We start from the raw sequence: 14598 nt of genomic DNA, 5'->3' as shown, positions 1-14598 counted from the left end.
TCAGGAACATGGGGCCACTAGACACATTATAGGAAGATAGTCACTACACAGAGTAAACCTAACATAAATATGTAAGCGGTGGAGAAAAGAGGGGGTATCAGAGGTCACCAACCCAAACCTAAATAAGTTGCCTGTCTGGACATGTTGCAGCTTGAGGAAAATCCAAACTGTGGATGTGTGAGAATGGAAGTGAATCCATGACAGGAGAGCTACTGGAAATGTCTGTAGAAGGTGCTAAGTCTGAGGGAATAAGGCCAAATACTTGGTGTTTGATTTGTGGAATCCACAGGCCCAGACGAGAAAAATCCACTGGAAATTGGTGCCCACCGAGCCCTTACGTACCTATCTGCCTGTAGGATAGCTCCAAAAACAAAGCATGATGTATTCTTCATTTCTGCTTTCCTGATCTCATGCAAGTTTTGCTCCGACCAACTCTAATCTAGAACAATGTGAGAGAAAGCATCTTCAAAATCTAGTTCCATGGCTTACATTGACACAACACAGTCTAGCACAACACAGTCACTCTCATGCTTATCATATGCAAGTAACAAGTTCTCTCTTTTAATTCAATGCCTGTATCCGGTTCCCAGCCAGGAGCTAGAATAAGCAGAAATGGGCAAAAGAGGAAAATAAGTCCAATGAGGATATCCTTATTCAACTGCTTTATACTGAGGAATTTTCGCCAGAAAAATGACATACTATATCCACTAACTAGAAAAAAATGCCAAATATACATTTTTTTAATACTAATGACAGAGATCTTTTAAACATTCTGTTTTTCTTAGGAAGGAAGGCAGAATAGATATCAGGTATATAAATTCCAGCACGGGCAACAAAAGGCCAGAAAAAAAAATCCCAGTGATACCAAAGTATGATTATAATAACCACATGTTCAGAACATGATAATTAAAAATAAACTATCTAAAATCCCAATAGTTATATATTTAAAACTATACTTCAAAACACCTATGTGTCCAAAAGACTTCATAGTGTAATTTTTATATGAGCAATTCATAATGAAAAAAGCATATATCAGAAGGTATGTAATTTGGCTGACAGGGTAAGTAGTGGGGAGAATGGGGCCCTCCAAAAGATATGTCCACTCATCTCGTGACTGACTATTGGGAAAAAGAATGTTTGCAGATGTAATAAGGATCTCAAAATGAGATTATCCTGGACTGGCGGTGGGTCCTGAATCCAATGACAAGTTTTCTTATAATAGAAGGGGATAAAACACACAGAGAAGGTGATAAGATGAGTCAGAAACTGGAATGATGCCTCTACAAGCCGAGGAACACAAGGGCTGCTGACGACCACCAAAAGCTTCTAGAGCAGCACGGATCAGATTCACTGTCAGAAGGAACCAACCCTAATGACACCTGATTTCCAACTTCTAGCCTCTCAAACTGGAAGATTGTCGCGTCCCGCGCAACACGGGCAGTGAGGGTGCGAGAAGGGGCGGTTTGGTTTAAGTCTTTAAGAAAGAAACAAACAGAGACTTAGTGCAGTTAAATCTCTCAGAAGGCCAGGCGACTCTCAGCCTCAGAGGGCTGGAGCCCCGAACAAAGCCAACTGGAGGCTTTTATTGACGAGTATGCAAGTGTTTTATGGCACAGTCTGTGAGACTCATTTATCATGTAAACATCCCAAGCCAATTTATCTTAGTCTTTAAACAGCCGAAGTACAAGGTCCCATTATATCTTACTTAAGGTAAATATCTTCTCAGTGTTAAGTCTCTCAGATATAAGAGATAACTGGTCTTCGTTCTCCTCATTACTTTTCTAACTGACAGCTGTGAGGGAAAAGCCAGAGCCGGCAACAGACTTTCCCAGGCAGGGGGAAGGGGAGGCAAGGCCCCTTCCCATACCTGTCTAAGGCAGCTCTTTGGGGGTCTCCACTCGGTTCCGCCTGGCTTAGGTTGTATCTCCTGTGAGATATCTTACCTGTCTTTGGCTGCAAACCATCTTTTGGGGACCAGATAGAGAGACATAAGGTGTAAACACAAGGATGGAACAGAGTCCCAGAAAGGCACAATCTCACAGACTCTTCTTTCCTTCAGGAAAGACGTGGAGGGACAGTTGGCTAGGCTGTTGTGCGACTACATCTCCCCCTTTTTTGTTTTTGAAGTATGAGAGACACAGACCATGCAGTTTCTTCATTTATAGCCAGTCCGAGGGCTATTTGTCCACATCTGAGGACTAAACAAAATGAACAAAGAATAATAAACAGAACAGCAATAACCCCAGCAAACCCTCAACCCAGAATTTTTATCCAATTAACAGGGTTTAAATTGGAAAGTCCTTCTGCAGCCGCAGAAAGTGTCTCTTCTCCAGGGAGGAGCCGAAGCTTGGCGCTGGACATCTGATCCACTTCTTGTTGTAATTGTAAAATGTCCACAGTGAGATTAGGCATATGTCCCAGGAGATGGGCTCGCACCGTAGACCAAGGGGTACGAGTTTGATTATAAGAAAATGGGGTTACACAATAAGTGGATACATTCCAATCACATTTTAAGGTAATCATAGTGTGAAGATTTTTTACTTGATCACCAAGAAATACAACAGTGGTTTTTAAATCTGCTAATCTAACATTAATTTCTTGATCTATCTTGATTTGTTGATTCCAAAATTTACTAGCATTTTCATGCCATTTTTGTACAAATTCTGTAGTTTGAACAGTTTGATGTAGAGCAACACCAGAAACAGCAGCGACAATGGTTATAGCAATTATACCCATAACAGCAGTAAGCAGCAATCCTACAGATCTTTTAGTCCTATGTAAAATCTTACGAAGCAATTGAAGAACAATATGAACAGTGGGAGAGCCCTCCCACACTCGAGGGGCTTGGACAGGATTCCATAGACCCCGTCTCCTCCTCAAGATCATTATCTGACCTTGGGAGGAATTATAAATGGAAGAATCCATGCAAGTGAACAGACGACACTGATGGCACTCAACTGTCTTTAAGGTTGAATCAATTGTGAACCTTCCCATCAGAAAAACAGAAGGAGTTTTAAGACAAACTTGTAAATTAAACATCTGTGTTTCTTCAAACTTAAAGGTATATTGATTACCACTATCTTTAGTATAATTTCCATCCCAAATTTGATTTTGACCTAAACCTAAAGCCACTTATAGGGGAATATTTAGGTGAAGCCATGTTAACGGGAATGCTGAGAAATTTTGGGGTATTGGGTCTTCACCCTTAAGACAGTGAGCTGCTTTCGTAATCGGTGTAACTCACTCCACATGAGTATGATGTTCGTGAGGATTCTGTCCTGTTAACCTTTACAGATCTCACAAACAGCTCTTTGCATTGGAAATAGGTGATTGTGGCTCTTTGTAAATCGGTGTGTGATTCTGGTACTTCTGTGGATGTAACTGGTACTGTTTTCTAATTCCAACACTAATTTATGTATATAGCAAATATACCCAGCTGTGTCATTTTTAAATGCCACCAGTAGAAAACATGTTAAAGCATGTAAGACTATCCTTTTTAGTTATAGGTCCTGATTTCCATCATTTGCCTTCTTTTGAACTCTTCTCAGATGTAGCTGAATCTTGATCATTCCAAGACAAAGGCAGGTAGAATTTGAGATGAATATGGGAGGTCAACCATTTCCAAATAATTTGGGGCTCATGGACTAGTTACTGCTTGAGTAGATATAACGATGAAAAATCTAATAGGAACAGTCAACAGCCTGCTCAGCCACCAGAGCCAGCAGAGCTCAACAAAGGACTTTTGGGTCCCCAGCTCCATGGTCGTTGACAATAGTTTCCTTAGATTATCTGCCTGCAGTCTCAGGAGGTGTTCGTGCCACAGCTCACATATCTTGTTATACTTGGATAAACACCCAACAAGTAGAATTAGAAACAACCAAGCTTCTTAAACTTGCCGAGTGCCTTAAGGGACATTCCAGTTTCATGTCAAGAGCCACTAACTGGTTAGGAACTAAATTGTCTGGTATTTTAAGCTGGTTCTCAGCTGGGTCCAGGGCTATTTTCAGGTCTGAATTGCAAATTATTCTACTCTTCCAAGTTCCAATCTGTCTGATAGACCTCATTGTCAAACGGTTGATTTTTTGTGTAACCAAGGGTGTTAAGTGCCCCGTGAAAACTAAGATAATGTTTGCTCGAGGATCAAAAATGACCAAAGAGGGGGCCGGCCCGGTAGCTCAGGTGGTTAGAGCTCCGTGCTCCTAACTCCGAAGGCTGCTGGTTCGATTCCCACATGGGACAGTGGGCTCTCGACCACAATGTTGCCAGTTCGATTCCTCGAGTTCCAAAAGGGATGGTGGGCTGCACCCCCTGCAACTAAGATTAAACACAGCACCTTGAGCTGAGCTGCCGCTGAGCTCCCGGATGGCTCAGTTGGTTGGAGCACGTCCTCTCAACCACAAGGTTGCCAGTTCAACTCCTGCAAGGGATGGTGGGCTGCGCCCCCTGCAACTAGCAACGGAGACTGGACCTGGAGCTGAGCTGCGTGTCGCGTCCAGCGCAACATAGGCAGTGAGCGAATGAGAAGGGTTAAGAAAGTAAGAAACAGAAATCAAGAAAGTTATGAAACAGGGGCCAAGGGTCTCACAGCCTCAAAGGTCTGAGAGCCCGGAATCTGGCTGCCCTGTGGCTTTTACTAATGCACACACAAGAAAGCAACATTATTTTCTCCAAGGTCTGTGAATTTTACACATTATTATACTAAGAAACTGATTTGAACTTGCCTGCAAGCAGCTGAGTGGTCAATTTCAGGATGTACCTCCCTAAGAGACAAAACCTTTATGCTGAAACTTACTGAAATGGATAGATGGAGAACTGATGTTATCATATCACTGAATCTCTTCCCAAGTAGGTTGTGGGAAGGAATGCAGCCACAGAGGCAAAGGCTCTCCTTAGCCTGGGGAAGGTGAGGGTCTATGCCCACCTCTATAAATCCCGTGGATTCTCCTGTTGGTCCTCACTGGACTGCGCCTGGCTTGAGTTGTCGCCCCCATGGGGAATCTTACTTGTCATTGGCTGACCAGCCATCCTCTGGGGCCAAACAGGGAGACATAAGGTGCAAGCTCAAAGGTGAAGCAAAGTCCCTGAAAGGAATAGTCTCACAGACTCTCCTTTCTTTAGGGGTAGGTACGAGGGGACAGACGGGTAGGCTGCTGCGTGACAACAGCTGCGCCCTCCACAACTAAGACGAAAATGACAACAACTTGAAGATAAATGGCACCCTCCACAACTAAGATTGAAAGGACAACAACTTGACTTGGAAAAAAGTCCTGGAAGTACACACTGTTCCCCAATAAAGTCCTGTGCTCCTTCCCCAATAAAATATTGTTTAAAAAATGACCAATGAAGCCTTCCCTTTTAAGGACCACTTGCCATAGCTGAAATCCTGTCGAGGGGCAATTCTGGGTAAGGACTTTGCCTAAGACAAACCCCTCCTAACCTTATTTCTCAAATGTGACCATTGTCCCCATGACTATGACTCCTGTTCAATGACACCTATTTTCCCCCCATGTGGGACATGACATATTGAAAATAAGACTTCCTGACCATGAGAGACCGTGCCTTTCAACAACATGCCAAAACAGTTGACAATCAATGCTTCCTATGGAAAGGTCTTCATTAAAAGGGGAAAATGGGAATGGGAATAGCCATGATAGAGCCTCTTATGTGAAGAGAACTAGAATGAAGCTGGGAGATCAGGAAGAGAGTGTCTGATGCTCACTGCTCCTATGAGCTTTTGAATCAGCTGTGAGACCACACCGTGAACTCTCCTTCCTGCTCACTGCTGCAAACAGACCATCGGTACTCGTCCTCTTGAAAGGAGCCACTGCAGTGCACCAGCCAGTCCCCTTCATTGCACGGAGGACCTCAACAATGGTAGAAGTCTTGGCCTTTTGTGCTTGCCATGGAAGTACATCCAGGCACTGGTTTGCCTCAGAATCGAACGCGTTGAACCTGACCAGTCCTTTTTGAACTGGGCATGACACCATGTTAGACAACCAATAGGAAAAGTTTCTTCTGTTCCAAACTTTGGATTTTGGCTTCATAAACCCTGCCTTTGTGTTCTCTCCAGAGCCCAGTTTGGGTTGCAACCTGAATTTGCATCTCTTGGGTTGCAATCCTTTTGCTCAGATAAATGGTCTTACTTGTTTACTACAGCCTGAACCATGGTTCGGTTGGCAGAATACATAAAGAACCCTTACATCTCAATAAGAAACACACAATCCATTTGAAAAGCAGGCAAAGGAGTTGAAAGAGATTTCTCCAAAAATGCTATCCAAACGTCAGTAAATGTATGGAAAGATCTCAGTCTCACTCATCATGAGGGAAATGCAAATGAAAACCACAAGGAGAAGCGAGTTCACACCCACCAGTATGGCTAGAATCCAAACATCAGAAAACACGTTGTTCCGGATGTGGAAAGGTCGGAACAATTGTCTGCTGCAGGTCAGAAAATGCAGCCCCTGTGCAAAGAGCTTGGTGGTTCCTCACAACGTTACCCATAGAGGTCTCCTATGACCTCGCTATTCCATTCATAGTTCCATTGAAACAGATACACAATATGTGTACGTGAATGTTCATTGTAGTACTAGTCAAAACAGCCCACACGTGATGTGTCCCTAATGTCCACCCATGGCTGAATGGATAAGCCAAGTGTAGCATATATACAGCATGGAATATACCGAGCCATGAAAAGGAAGGAAGCACTGACAAGTGCTGAAACATGAAAGAACCTTGAAAATATGCTTAGTGAAATCAGTCAGACACAAAAGACCACACAGCGTATGATTCCAATGATAGCAAATATCCAAAAAAAAGGCAAATTCATGGAGACAAGAAGTATTTTAGTGGTGCCCAGGAGGTAGGCTTTTCAAGGTTATCACAGCTTTTAGTGTAAAACTCAGTCGTTTGTATACATTCACAAAGCTTTGGAACATGACTATGCAATCTGAACAAGAAAAGACAGCCTTTCATGTCAAAATTCTCTGGGGACTGACTGAAATGTGATCTGACAAAGTTCCTTACAGCAAAATGCGTCCCTGAGAATTCTAGGCTGTGAATTCTCACCTGTGGCTGTGCTGAGAGGAATCCTATACACAGAGCTGGGACAGGGATCACTGCCCACACAGGGTAGTAGATTGCTTACCTTAAATCTCAATGTGGAGGCACAGATGGAGCACAGGGCCTCCGGATACCAGAGGTCATCGTTCCAAAACAATCTGGAACTCCTTACACCCAGTGAGATTACTGGTGAGTGTTTCTAAAGGGAACAGATCCAAGGTGACCGTGCCCCCTGGTCCACCCCTGACCCCGGAGGTCCCCAGGCCCTCCTGGCCCTCCTGGCCCATTCTGGACAAGGTGTGGTTTGTGAGAAAACTGATTGCGGACTTCCCAGATCTACAGGAAAGCTCGGGAGAGACCACTGGCGTATGAGTTTATGCCCGGCCAGCCCCACCGGGAGCGGGGTTTTTTCTTTACCCTCCTACCCCTGGGCCAGGAACCGTCTGCAAAGAAGGTGAAGTAGGCGAAGGCCCAGGAATGATGACGTTTCTGCCGTGTTGGGCCTGGTGACCTCAATCTCCGCCCATCACTAAGGCTCTACCGCAGTGTAACTGTCCAATCAAGTAATATGGGGGTGGAGCCCGTGGAAAAGCAGGGACACTGGGCGGGGCCATGGATCTGTAAACGATCTTCACTTCTGTCCAATCAGGGCCCTCTGCGTGCTGAGCTCTGTCCAGTCGTAATCTCCCGGTGAGCGGGCTACCGTCCAATCAGAGCTCGGAAGGTTGGAGTGTCCTCCAATCAGCCCCGAGGGTGGGTGCATTCAAGCCGCGTGGGGGCTGCTCGCGGGAGCCATAGCCGGTGTTTATTGCTCTGCTACTGGGTTCCTCGGGTCTGGACCCACCGCTCTCCGGTGCCGTGGCTGCGAGGAGGACTCCGAGAGCCTGGAGCGCGGCCTGCAGATGGTGAGTGCGCGGAGTCGGGGCTCAAGACCGCGAGGGGTCGGTTGGACGCGGCCGGAGTTTTCCGGAAGCGCGTCTCGACCCTCGCTCCGGCGCCGCGCCGGGTCCCGGCCGCAGACTGCTCTTTCGGCCGCAGCGGGGATTCCGGCCACCCGTCCGGTCCCTACGTGGGGATCCCGGGGTCCTGACCCAAGTCCGCGGCTCGGATGTGGGGTGGATGGAGGCAGGACGGGACCACCGTCGAATTCGGCGGCCAGGGGCTGATGCGGGGCGGTCTGCAGGGACCAGGCAGGGCTCTCGGAGCTGTTTCCGCATCTCAAATCGGGAAAGGGCTTCTATTTTCTGGGTAGTAGAGTGAGCTTGAAGCCGTGTGACAGGCACCATGCTCCGCGTACGGAGCGCGTTCCCACCGCGGGTCAGCAGGGGCTGTTGCATGTCTGCGTGTTCAGACCGGGGGGGCTGGATGCAGGACAGAGGCCGAGTGAAGCTTCGATAAAAAATGGGATATTGTGATCACTTGGTCATGCTCGTCGATCACGGAAATTCCACAGTTTGTTTGGTGCGACTTTCACTTAAAGGAATTACTGCAAGTGTCTCAAGAAGTGGGCCAAAAGAAATTTCCTTTGGTAGGAGTCAACAAACCTGGGAAGGATCAGGTGTGGTTGGGATGGCAGGTCACGAGGCTACCGCTTTCTCAGGGGCTGTCCTCTGGCGGGGTGGGCTTGGGCCAAACTTCAGGAGCCTGGGGTTAGAAGAGAAGCTGAGCCAACATCTGGCCAATAAGCATTTGCTCTGATTGGTCACTGTAGATTCAGAGTTCAGAGATGCCCCACAGAAGTGAATGGGGAAGAGGGCGGTGGGTAGGCCCTGGCCTTGCCCTGGGTAAACCCTGGGGGCAGCTGTGAGTCTTACCTGAATTGAATAGGAAGGGAGGTACCTGCAGAGTTCCCTTTTCCAGAACAAAAGGGAGGGGCGTTTCCTTTCACCTCCATCAGTGATTCCAGGAGGGAGGATTCAGCATTGTCGCCTGACACCTGTGAACAGCCTCCTCTGTGTCCAGCTCAGCACTGAGAGCTTTCCCTCATTCCAGCCTCTGTTTTGTCTGATGTAAAACGACTGAATTCATTTTGCCTGCTTTCTTCTCCTTAGTGAGGGTCGTACGGGTCCCTGGTGTTTTCCTGTTTTTCTCACTTTTGTTATTCTGAGTCTGAACCACAGATGGAGCTGTGGAAAAGTGTCTCCGATACAGAAAATATATTTTCCATTAGAATTGCAGGGGAAATTGCACACAGTAGTTCCACACTTTCATGCGAGATGGGTTGAGCTAAGGATTAAAACATTGATAAAAACCATAGTGACTCAGATGCAGGGTGCACAGTGTGTGACCCTGTGATCCTGTCCCACTTCCTGCTAATAAAGCCCTCACAGGTTTATGCAAATTCCACTAAATGAGACTTGGGAAACTGACTTGTGTTCACTTCTTATTCGCTGATTCAGAATTTCTTACCTGAGGTTAATACTGCACTGACAACTGTTTTCTGAAAGAGCTAAGCAGTTTCCTGTTCTTTTAAACCAAAAAAGTGCCCTAGAATGGCTTCCCCCACTTTGTCCCTGAACAGTGGTGGAAGGAGTGATTCTGTGGGTCTTACTTACACAGGTGATGGGGTCCTTGTGTCACTTAGATAGTGACTGCCCATGCTTGAAGCTGGTGCATCACCTGGGTGGGGACAGGCTGTGCCAAAGTTGGGCCTGTAGGAGGTGAAGGCAGGTGCAGTGGGGCCTTGCAGTTTACCGCCCCTGCAGGCAGCCTCCAGCCCCCAGAACCACCTAGAAGAAACTGTTGATGCTGAGAGAAGCCACAGAGCCTGGGAAGGGGATCCCACCTGCGTGTGGGCTGGGTGTTTGTCCTGTCCGAGGTGTACTGTGGTTGCCTGGGGGCTGTTTCTAACCCAAAGGTTGATTTTTGCATTCTGATTTAATAATAAAACGAACACCTGTGACCTCACTGCCCAGGTGAACAGCTAGGCCCTGGGGGTTAGCATCTCCATCTTCTGGGTGTTTTTGCCAGGTCTCATTTCCCTCCCTCGGCCAGGTGATAGCTGTCCTGACTCTGTTATTCTTCATACCTTTGTCACTTCTCATTCATCGCCCAGCAGTGTGTGGTTTGATTTTGCCTCATGCATTTCCAGTAAGTGACTATTACCATCACTACACCAGTAATGTCACACGGACTTCTCTCTGATTCTCAGCCCACTGTGTCACATGTGCTGACGTCTCAGGCTTGGTCCCCCTATTTCCTCACCTATTACAGTGCTGTGTTTCCTGGGTGCTGTCAAGTGTGTTTCTCATTAGTCAGCAAGGCTACTACAGGGATTCTGGGGTTTGTCTCCAAGTGCAAATTGCAACTTAAGGTTCTGCATAAAGAGGCAAATTGTGGGCTTGTAGATTATGGATGAATTTAAACTTACTAGGAAATGATGACGGAGGGTTTGACTTAACTCCCCCCAAACACCTAATCTTCCTCGGTATTCATGTCTTTCATGTGCTTGCCAGCACTTAAATCACCAACTTTATTTTTGTCCTTCTGATGTGTGGCCCAGGATCTCCTCGGGGCACGTGGTTGTTACTGATCTCCACTGAGGTGGGCCTTGTGGCGTTTCATCTTCTGTTAAGTGGTTTTCAGACCTTTGTTTCCTTTGAATCACTTGCATGTTCGTTGATTTCTGGTGTTTTCTGAGAAAGTTGGGCAGGAGTCCCTATTTATGTGCAGACACTGTGCACATTTTGTCTGGATTGTGGTTATGTTTTCACTCTTTATTCTGTGCTGGTGAACGGACTCTTACTGTTCACAGAGTTTTATTCACCAATCTCATCTTTCTAGCTTATTGTTTTTTTCCTTATGTAAGAAAACTCTGTACTAGGAAGTCTTAGAACACTTGGCTCTAACTGTTTTTCAACGTTTTCTACATTTAAATCTGCGTGTGTGTGTGTGTGTGTGTGTGTGTGTATACTGGGGTGCCAATAAACTGTATACAAGTGGACGCTTTGGTCAACGTTGCTCAAGCAGTAGTTCACCGTAATCAGAAGTGTCTGGACGCTGATGGTAACCACTTTGAGCACCTCTTGTAATTGCAGAAGTCAAACGTGACTTGTATTCATCTTTTGCTATTGGTATATATTCAATATTACACTTAATAGTTTTTCTCTTTCTTAATATATATATATATAGGCAAATATATATATATATATGTGTGTGTGTGTATATATATATATGTATATGTATATAGGCACACTGTGTATACCTTGGGTGCCAAAAATAAGTATACACTTTTTAAGAAAGGAAAAAACTGTATTAAAATTATGAATACAAGTCACGTTTGACTTCTGCAATGACAAGAGGTGCTCAAAGTGGTTACCATTGGTGTCCAGACACTTCTGGTTACGGAGAACTACTGCTTGAGCAACGCTGACCAATGTGTCCACTTGTATTGCTGCTCATGCTGTTTCAATTTCTACCTAAAGTACCACCAGTGTAGCCAATATTCTGTGGTGCACCACATGCTTTAAGGTCCCCCTTAGGGAAGTCAAGGGGTGTTAAATCAGGAGACCGTGCGGGAAACTCAACTGCATCTCTTCATCCTATCCACATCGTTCTGGAACGTTAAATACCACTTCAAAATGGTCTTGTGCTCCTTGAACGACATCCGTGGTTCTGCCATTTCCATGACTGCCCTGCCTGTCATGTTCATTTGATTAACGCCACCTTTTGAGTGAACGGCAGACTATGCATTGCTACCGTAATTCTACTTCAAACATCCCTTAAATTGTGTACACAGCTTTTGATACCCCTGATACGTGTGAATAGTATTATATCAGAGACGTACAGTAAATTGAAATCTGGAATAAATTGGAGGTTCTCATCAAAATTAGTTTTAACAGTGTAGGTTATTTTTTAAAATTTTTCTTAATTGCAGCAGGTAGTGATTGAAAATGAATTGTGATTTATTTTTATGTCACCAGAGCATTCTGGAAATTAAGTGAAAATTGTATTATGTGCTGCTGCTTGTTCTTTGTGGATCTTCCATAATGACACTTTAAGCTATGAATATGGGCAACCTGTCTTTCTGCCATAATTCTTATGTGTTTGTCTCCGGTGACTCCGGGTGGGGTCTCTACGAGGAGTGAGGTAACAGGCCCCTGTTTTTTACCTACTGTTGGGAAAGGGTCTTACTTTCCGTCATCAGATGTTCTCCAGTGAGCATGCCTTTCCCACGTGTTCTTCCTCAGACTCTGCAGGGTCCCGCTCATTCCTCACCTGCTAAGGGTCATCATGGGGACACCTCTGAGCTAGGACACATCTTGTCCTTCATCTATTCAGGTGCTATGACGTTGTACTTTTAAGGTGGTATTGTGATAAATTATAACTCGTTTCATCCTGTTTGACGGTACAATACACTGTATGCAGAAAGTGCACAAGCAACAGCACAGCCACCTACACAACCTGAAGTGACCGTCCAGGCCAGACCTGGACCAGGCCTCACACCAGACAGGCCTCCTGTCCGGGTGGATCACAAGGGTGTGCTCCCCAAAGTCAGTGGATTCATTTCTGCATGTTTTCTTTTCAGTGCACACGGCATCACACTGAATGTCCTGTTGTGTGTTAGTTTTCTATTGTTCACAGTTCTGTACCTTCCCGTGGAATGTTGGCTCTCTCACTTGTGTTGTTCCCTAGTGTCTCCTGATGGGACTGTACCATTTTCATTTCTTGATTTCATTGGTGGTGGCCAGGTGGGTGGCTTCAAGGATTTCTTTTGTGACAAGTGCTTCTAATCATGGTATTTCATATCTTGTGCATTTGGGTGTCGTAGGCTCATGTTCTCAACATTTCCTACACTGGAATCCTGTCCTCCCCAAAACCCCGTTCCATGTGTACCTTTCTGTTTTATGGTTCTCCTTTGGGTACCTAATCCCAACCCCACCCAAAATGTGTTTGGACTCCAGAACCATGCCACAGGCGCACAGAGGTTGAGAAAATATCTGTCAATCTGGGGTGATCAAGTCAGGTGTGAGCTCTTGCTGGAGGCCAGAGGAAGAATCAGAGGGACTCTGTTGTGGCTGGGGAGTGAGGTTTGACCTTCCTAACCCTGGGATCACAGGACATGTGTCACTCTTGGGTTCCTTATCAGTTTGCCTGAAGTGGCTGAAGCACGAATGAGGGAGGGGATCTGAGACTGTTTCCAGTCAGAGCACAGATCACATCACAGATGGAGCCAGTCTCTTCATGAGAACTCACTGTGATGTTGGCCTGAGGCCTGGCATAGGTATCCTGTCCCGTCACTTAATATGAGTTTGTCTGGGTGTGGATTTTGAAAGCCAAGCATCCTAGGACATAATCTTAGTGAGGACGAGCAGGTGTTGGAACCCGCTCCTCCTCGGGATTTGGAGAGAGGCAGGAAATATGTCAGGAGTCCGGGCTCTGCTCTAATGTTTCAGCACCATATTGCCTGGTGTAATGTGCTGCGTCACGGCTGAGGTTTGTGCAGCCCTGTTGTTGTCCCCTCCAGTGGTGGGAGAGATTGGATATAAATAAAAAGGAGAACTCGGAGCTGAGGGTTACTGATAACTACATGGTTATGTAATAAGGGGACTCCACTTTTGGGGCTCAGAGCAAGAAGTCCTGTCTTCTCCTAGTTACACCAGATGTCCGAAAGGGTGTAGGCCAGTGTTGCTGAGACCGTGGCTGCTTCTGGAACCTGACAAGACCAAGGGGAAGCCTGCAAGTCTGAGTGTCGTCACCCTGGGAGATATTTCTATGTGATATCATAATGGACATCCAGTTGAGTTATCCATGACTGAATGACATCCTGGGAATGTGTCTCTATCCTGATTGTTTTGCTGTAAGGACTCCATGTTTGAAGACCAGGGATGAATACATGCTTCATCATTCATGTATCAAAATGTATTTCTCATATCTATTTGGTCTTGGTCCATAGTTCTGGCTCACAGCTCCTCAAACCCTGAAATTTTCTTCAGTGTTGACAGTACCAAAGGTCTCCTTTGTAATGGTAATGAGGTGACTTGGAAAGCCCCTAAGGATGGAGCTAGTGGTCATTGTAGCCAACTTGTGATTAGAGGGTTGTAACTTTCAGTCCCACCCCCTGAGCTCCAGGGAGATGAGAGAAGGAAGAGACTGAGTCAGTTATCGATGTCCAGTAGTGTAATCAATCCTGTGTACATCATGGAACTTCCATAAAAACACAGGGTCTGGACAGTTTCCGGGATTGGTGAACACATGCAGATGTGGGGAGAAGGGGTACCACAGAGGGCACAGAAGCTCCAGTGTGAGAAGCTCCAGGCCCTTTCCCATCCTTTGTACCCCCATCTCTTCTGTTTGCTGTTCTGGAGTTATAGCCTTTTACACCAAACAGGTGACCTAGTGAGTAATGTGTTTCTCTGAGTTCTTAAAGTCTGTCTGAAATTCAAGGAGAGTGTGTCCTGAGAAGTTCTGTTTTATAGGCAGTTGGTCAGAAGTACAGGGGACAACCTGGCCTTGATACTGGCCTCTGTAGTGATGGCAGGGTGGGTGGCCATCTCAGGACTGAGCCCTAAAGGTGTGATGTCTGATGCCATTGCTGGG

The 14598-nt window shown here is 45.9% G+C and overlaps 2 protein-coding genes across 2 annotated transcripts in view; both read left to right on the top strand.

Moving 5' to 3' along the window:
* Positions 1 to 14598, top strand: part of LOC308508980 (uncharacterized protein) — a 146150-nt gene that overhangs the window by 29482 nt on the left and 102070 nt on the right. The gene's annotated exons all lie outside the window — the stretch shown is intronic.
* The window catches only part of ZNF556 (zinc finger protein 556), a gene marked incomplete at its 5' end in the record, with an annotated part of 38494 nt that overhangs the window by 16480 nt on the left and 7416 nt on the right, over positions 1 to 14598 (top strand). The window contains one exon of the mRNA XM_081076477.1: positions 7774 to 7964. Coding sequence (XP_080932603.1) covers positions 7774 to 7964 — 191 coding nt within the window. The remainder of the gene's footprint in view (positions 1 to 7773; positions 7965 to 14598) is intronic.

The sequence above is a fragment of the Rhinolophus hipposideros genome, assembly GCF_964194185.1.
Source record: "Rhinolophus hipposideros genome assembly, chromosome: 16".
NCBI lineage: Eukaryota > Metazoa > Chordata > Mammalia > Chiroptera > Rhinolophidae > Rhinolophus > Rhinolophus hipposideros.
This window is presented reverse-complemented; position numbering and strand designations above follow the sequence as displayed.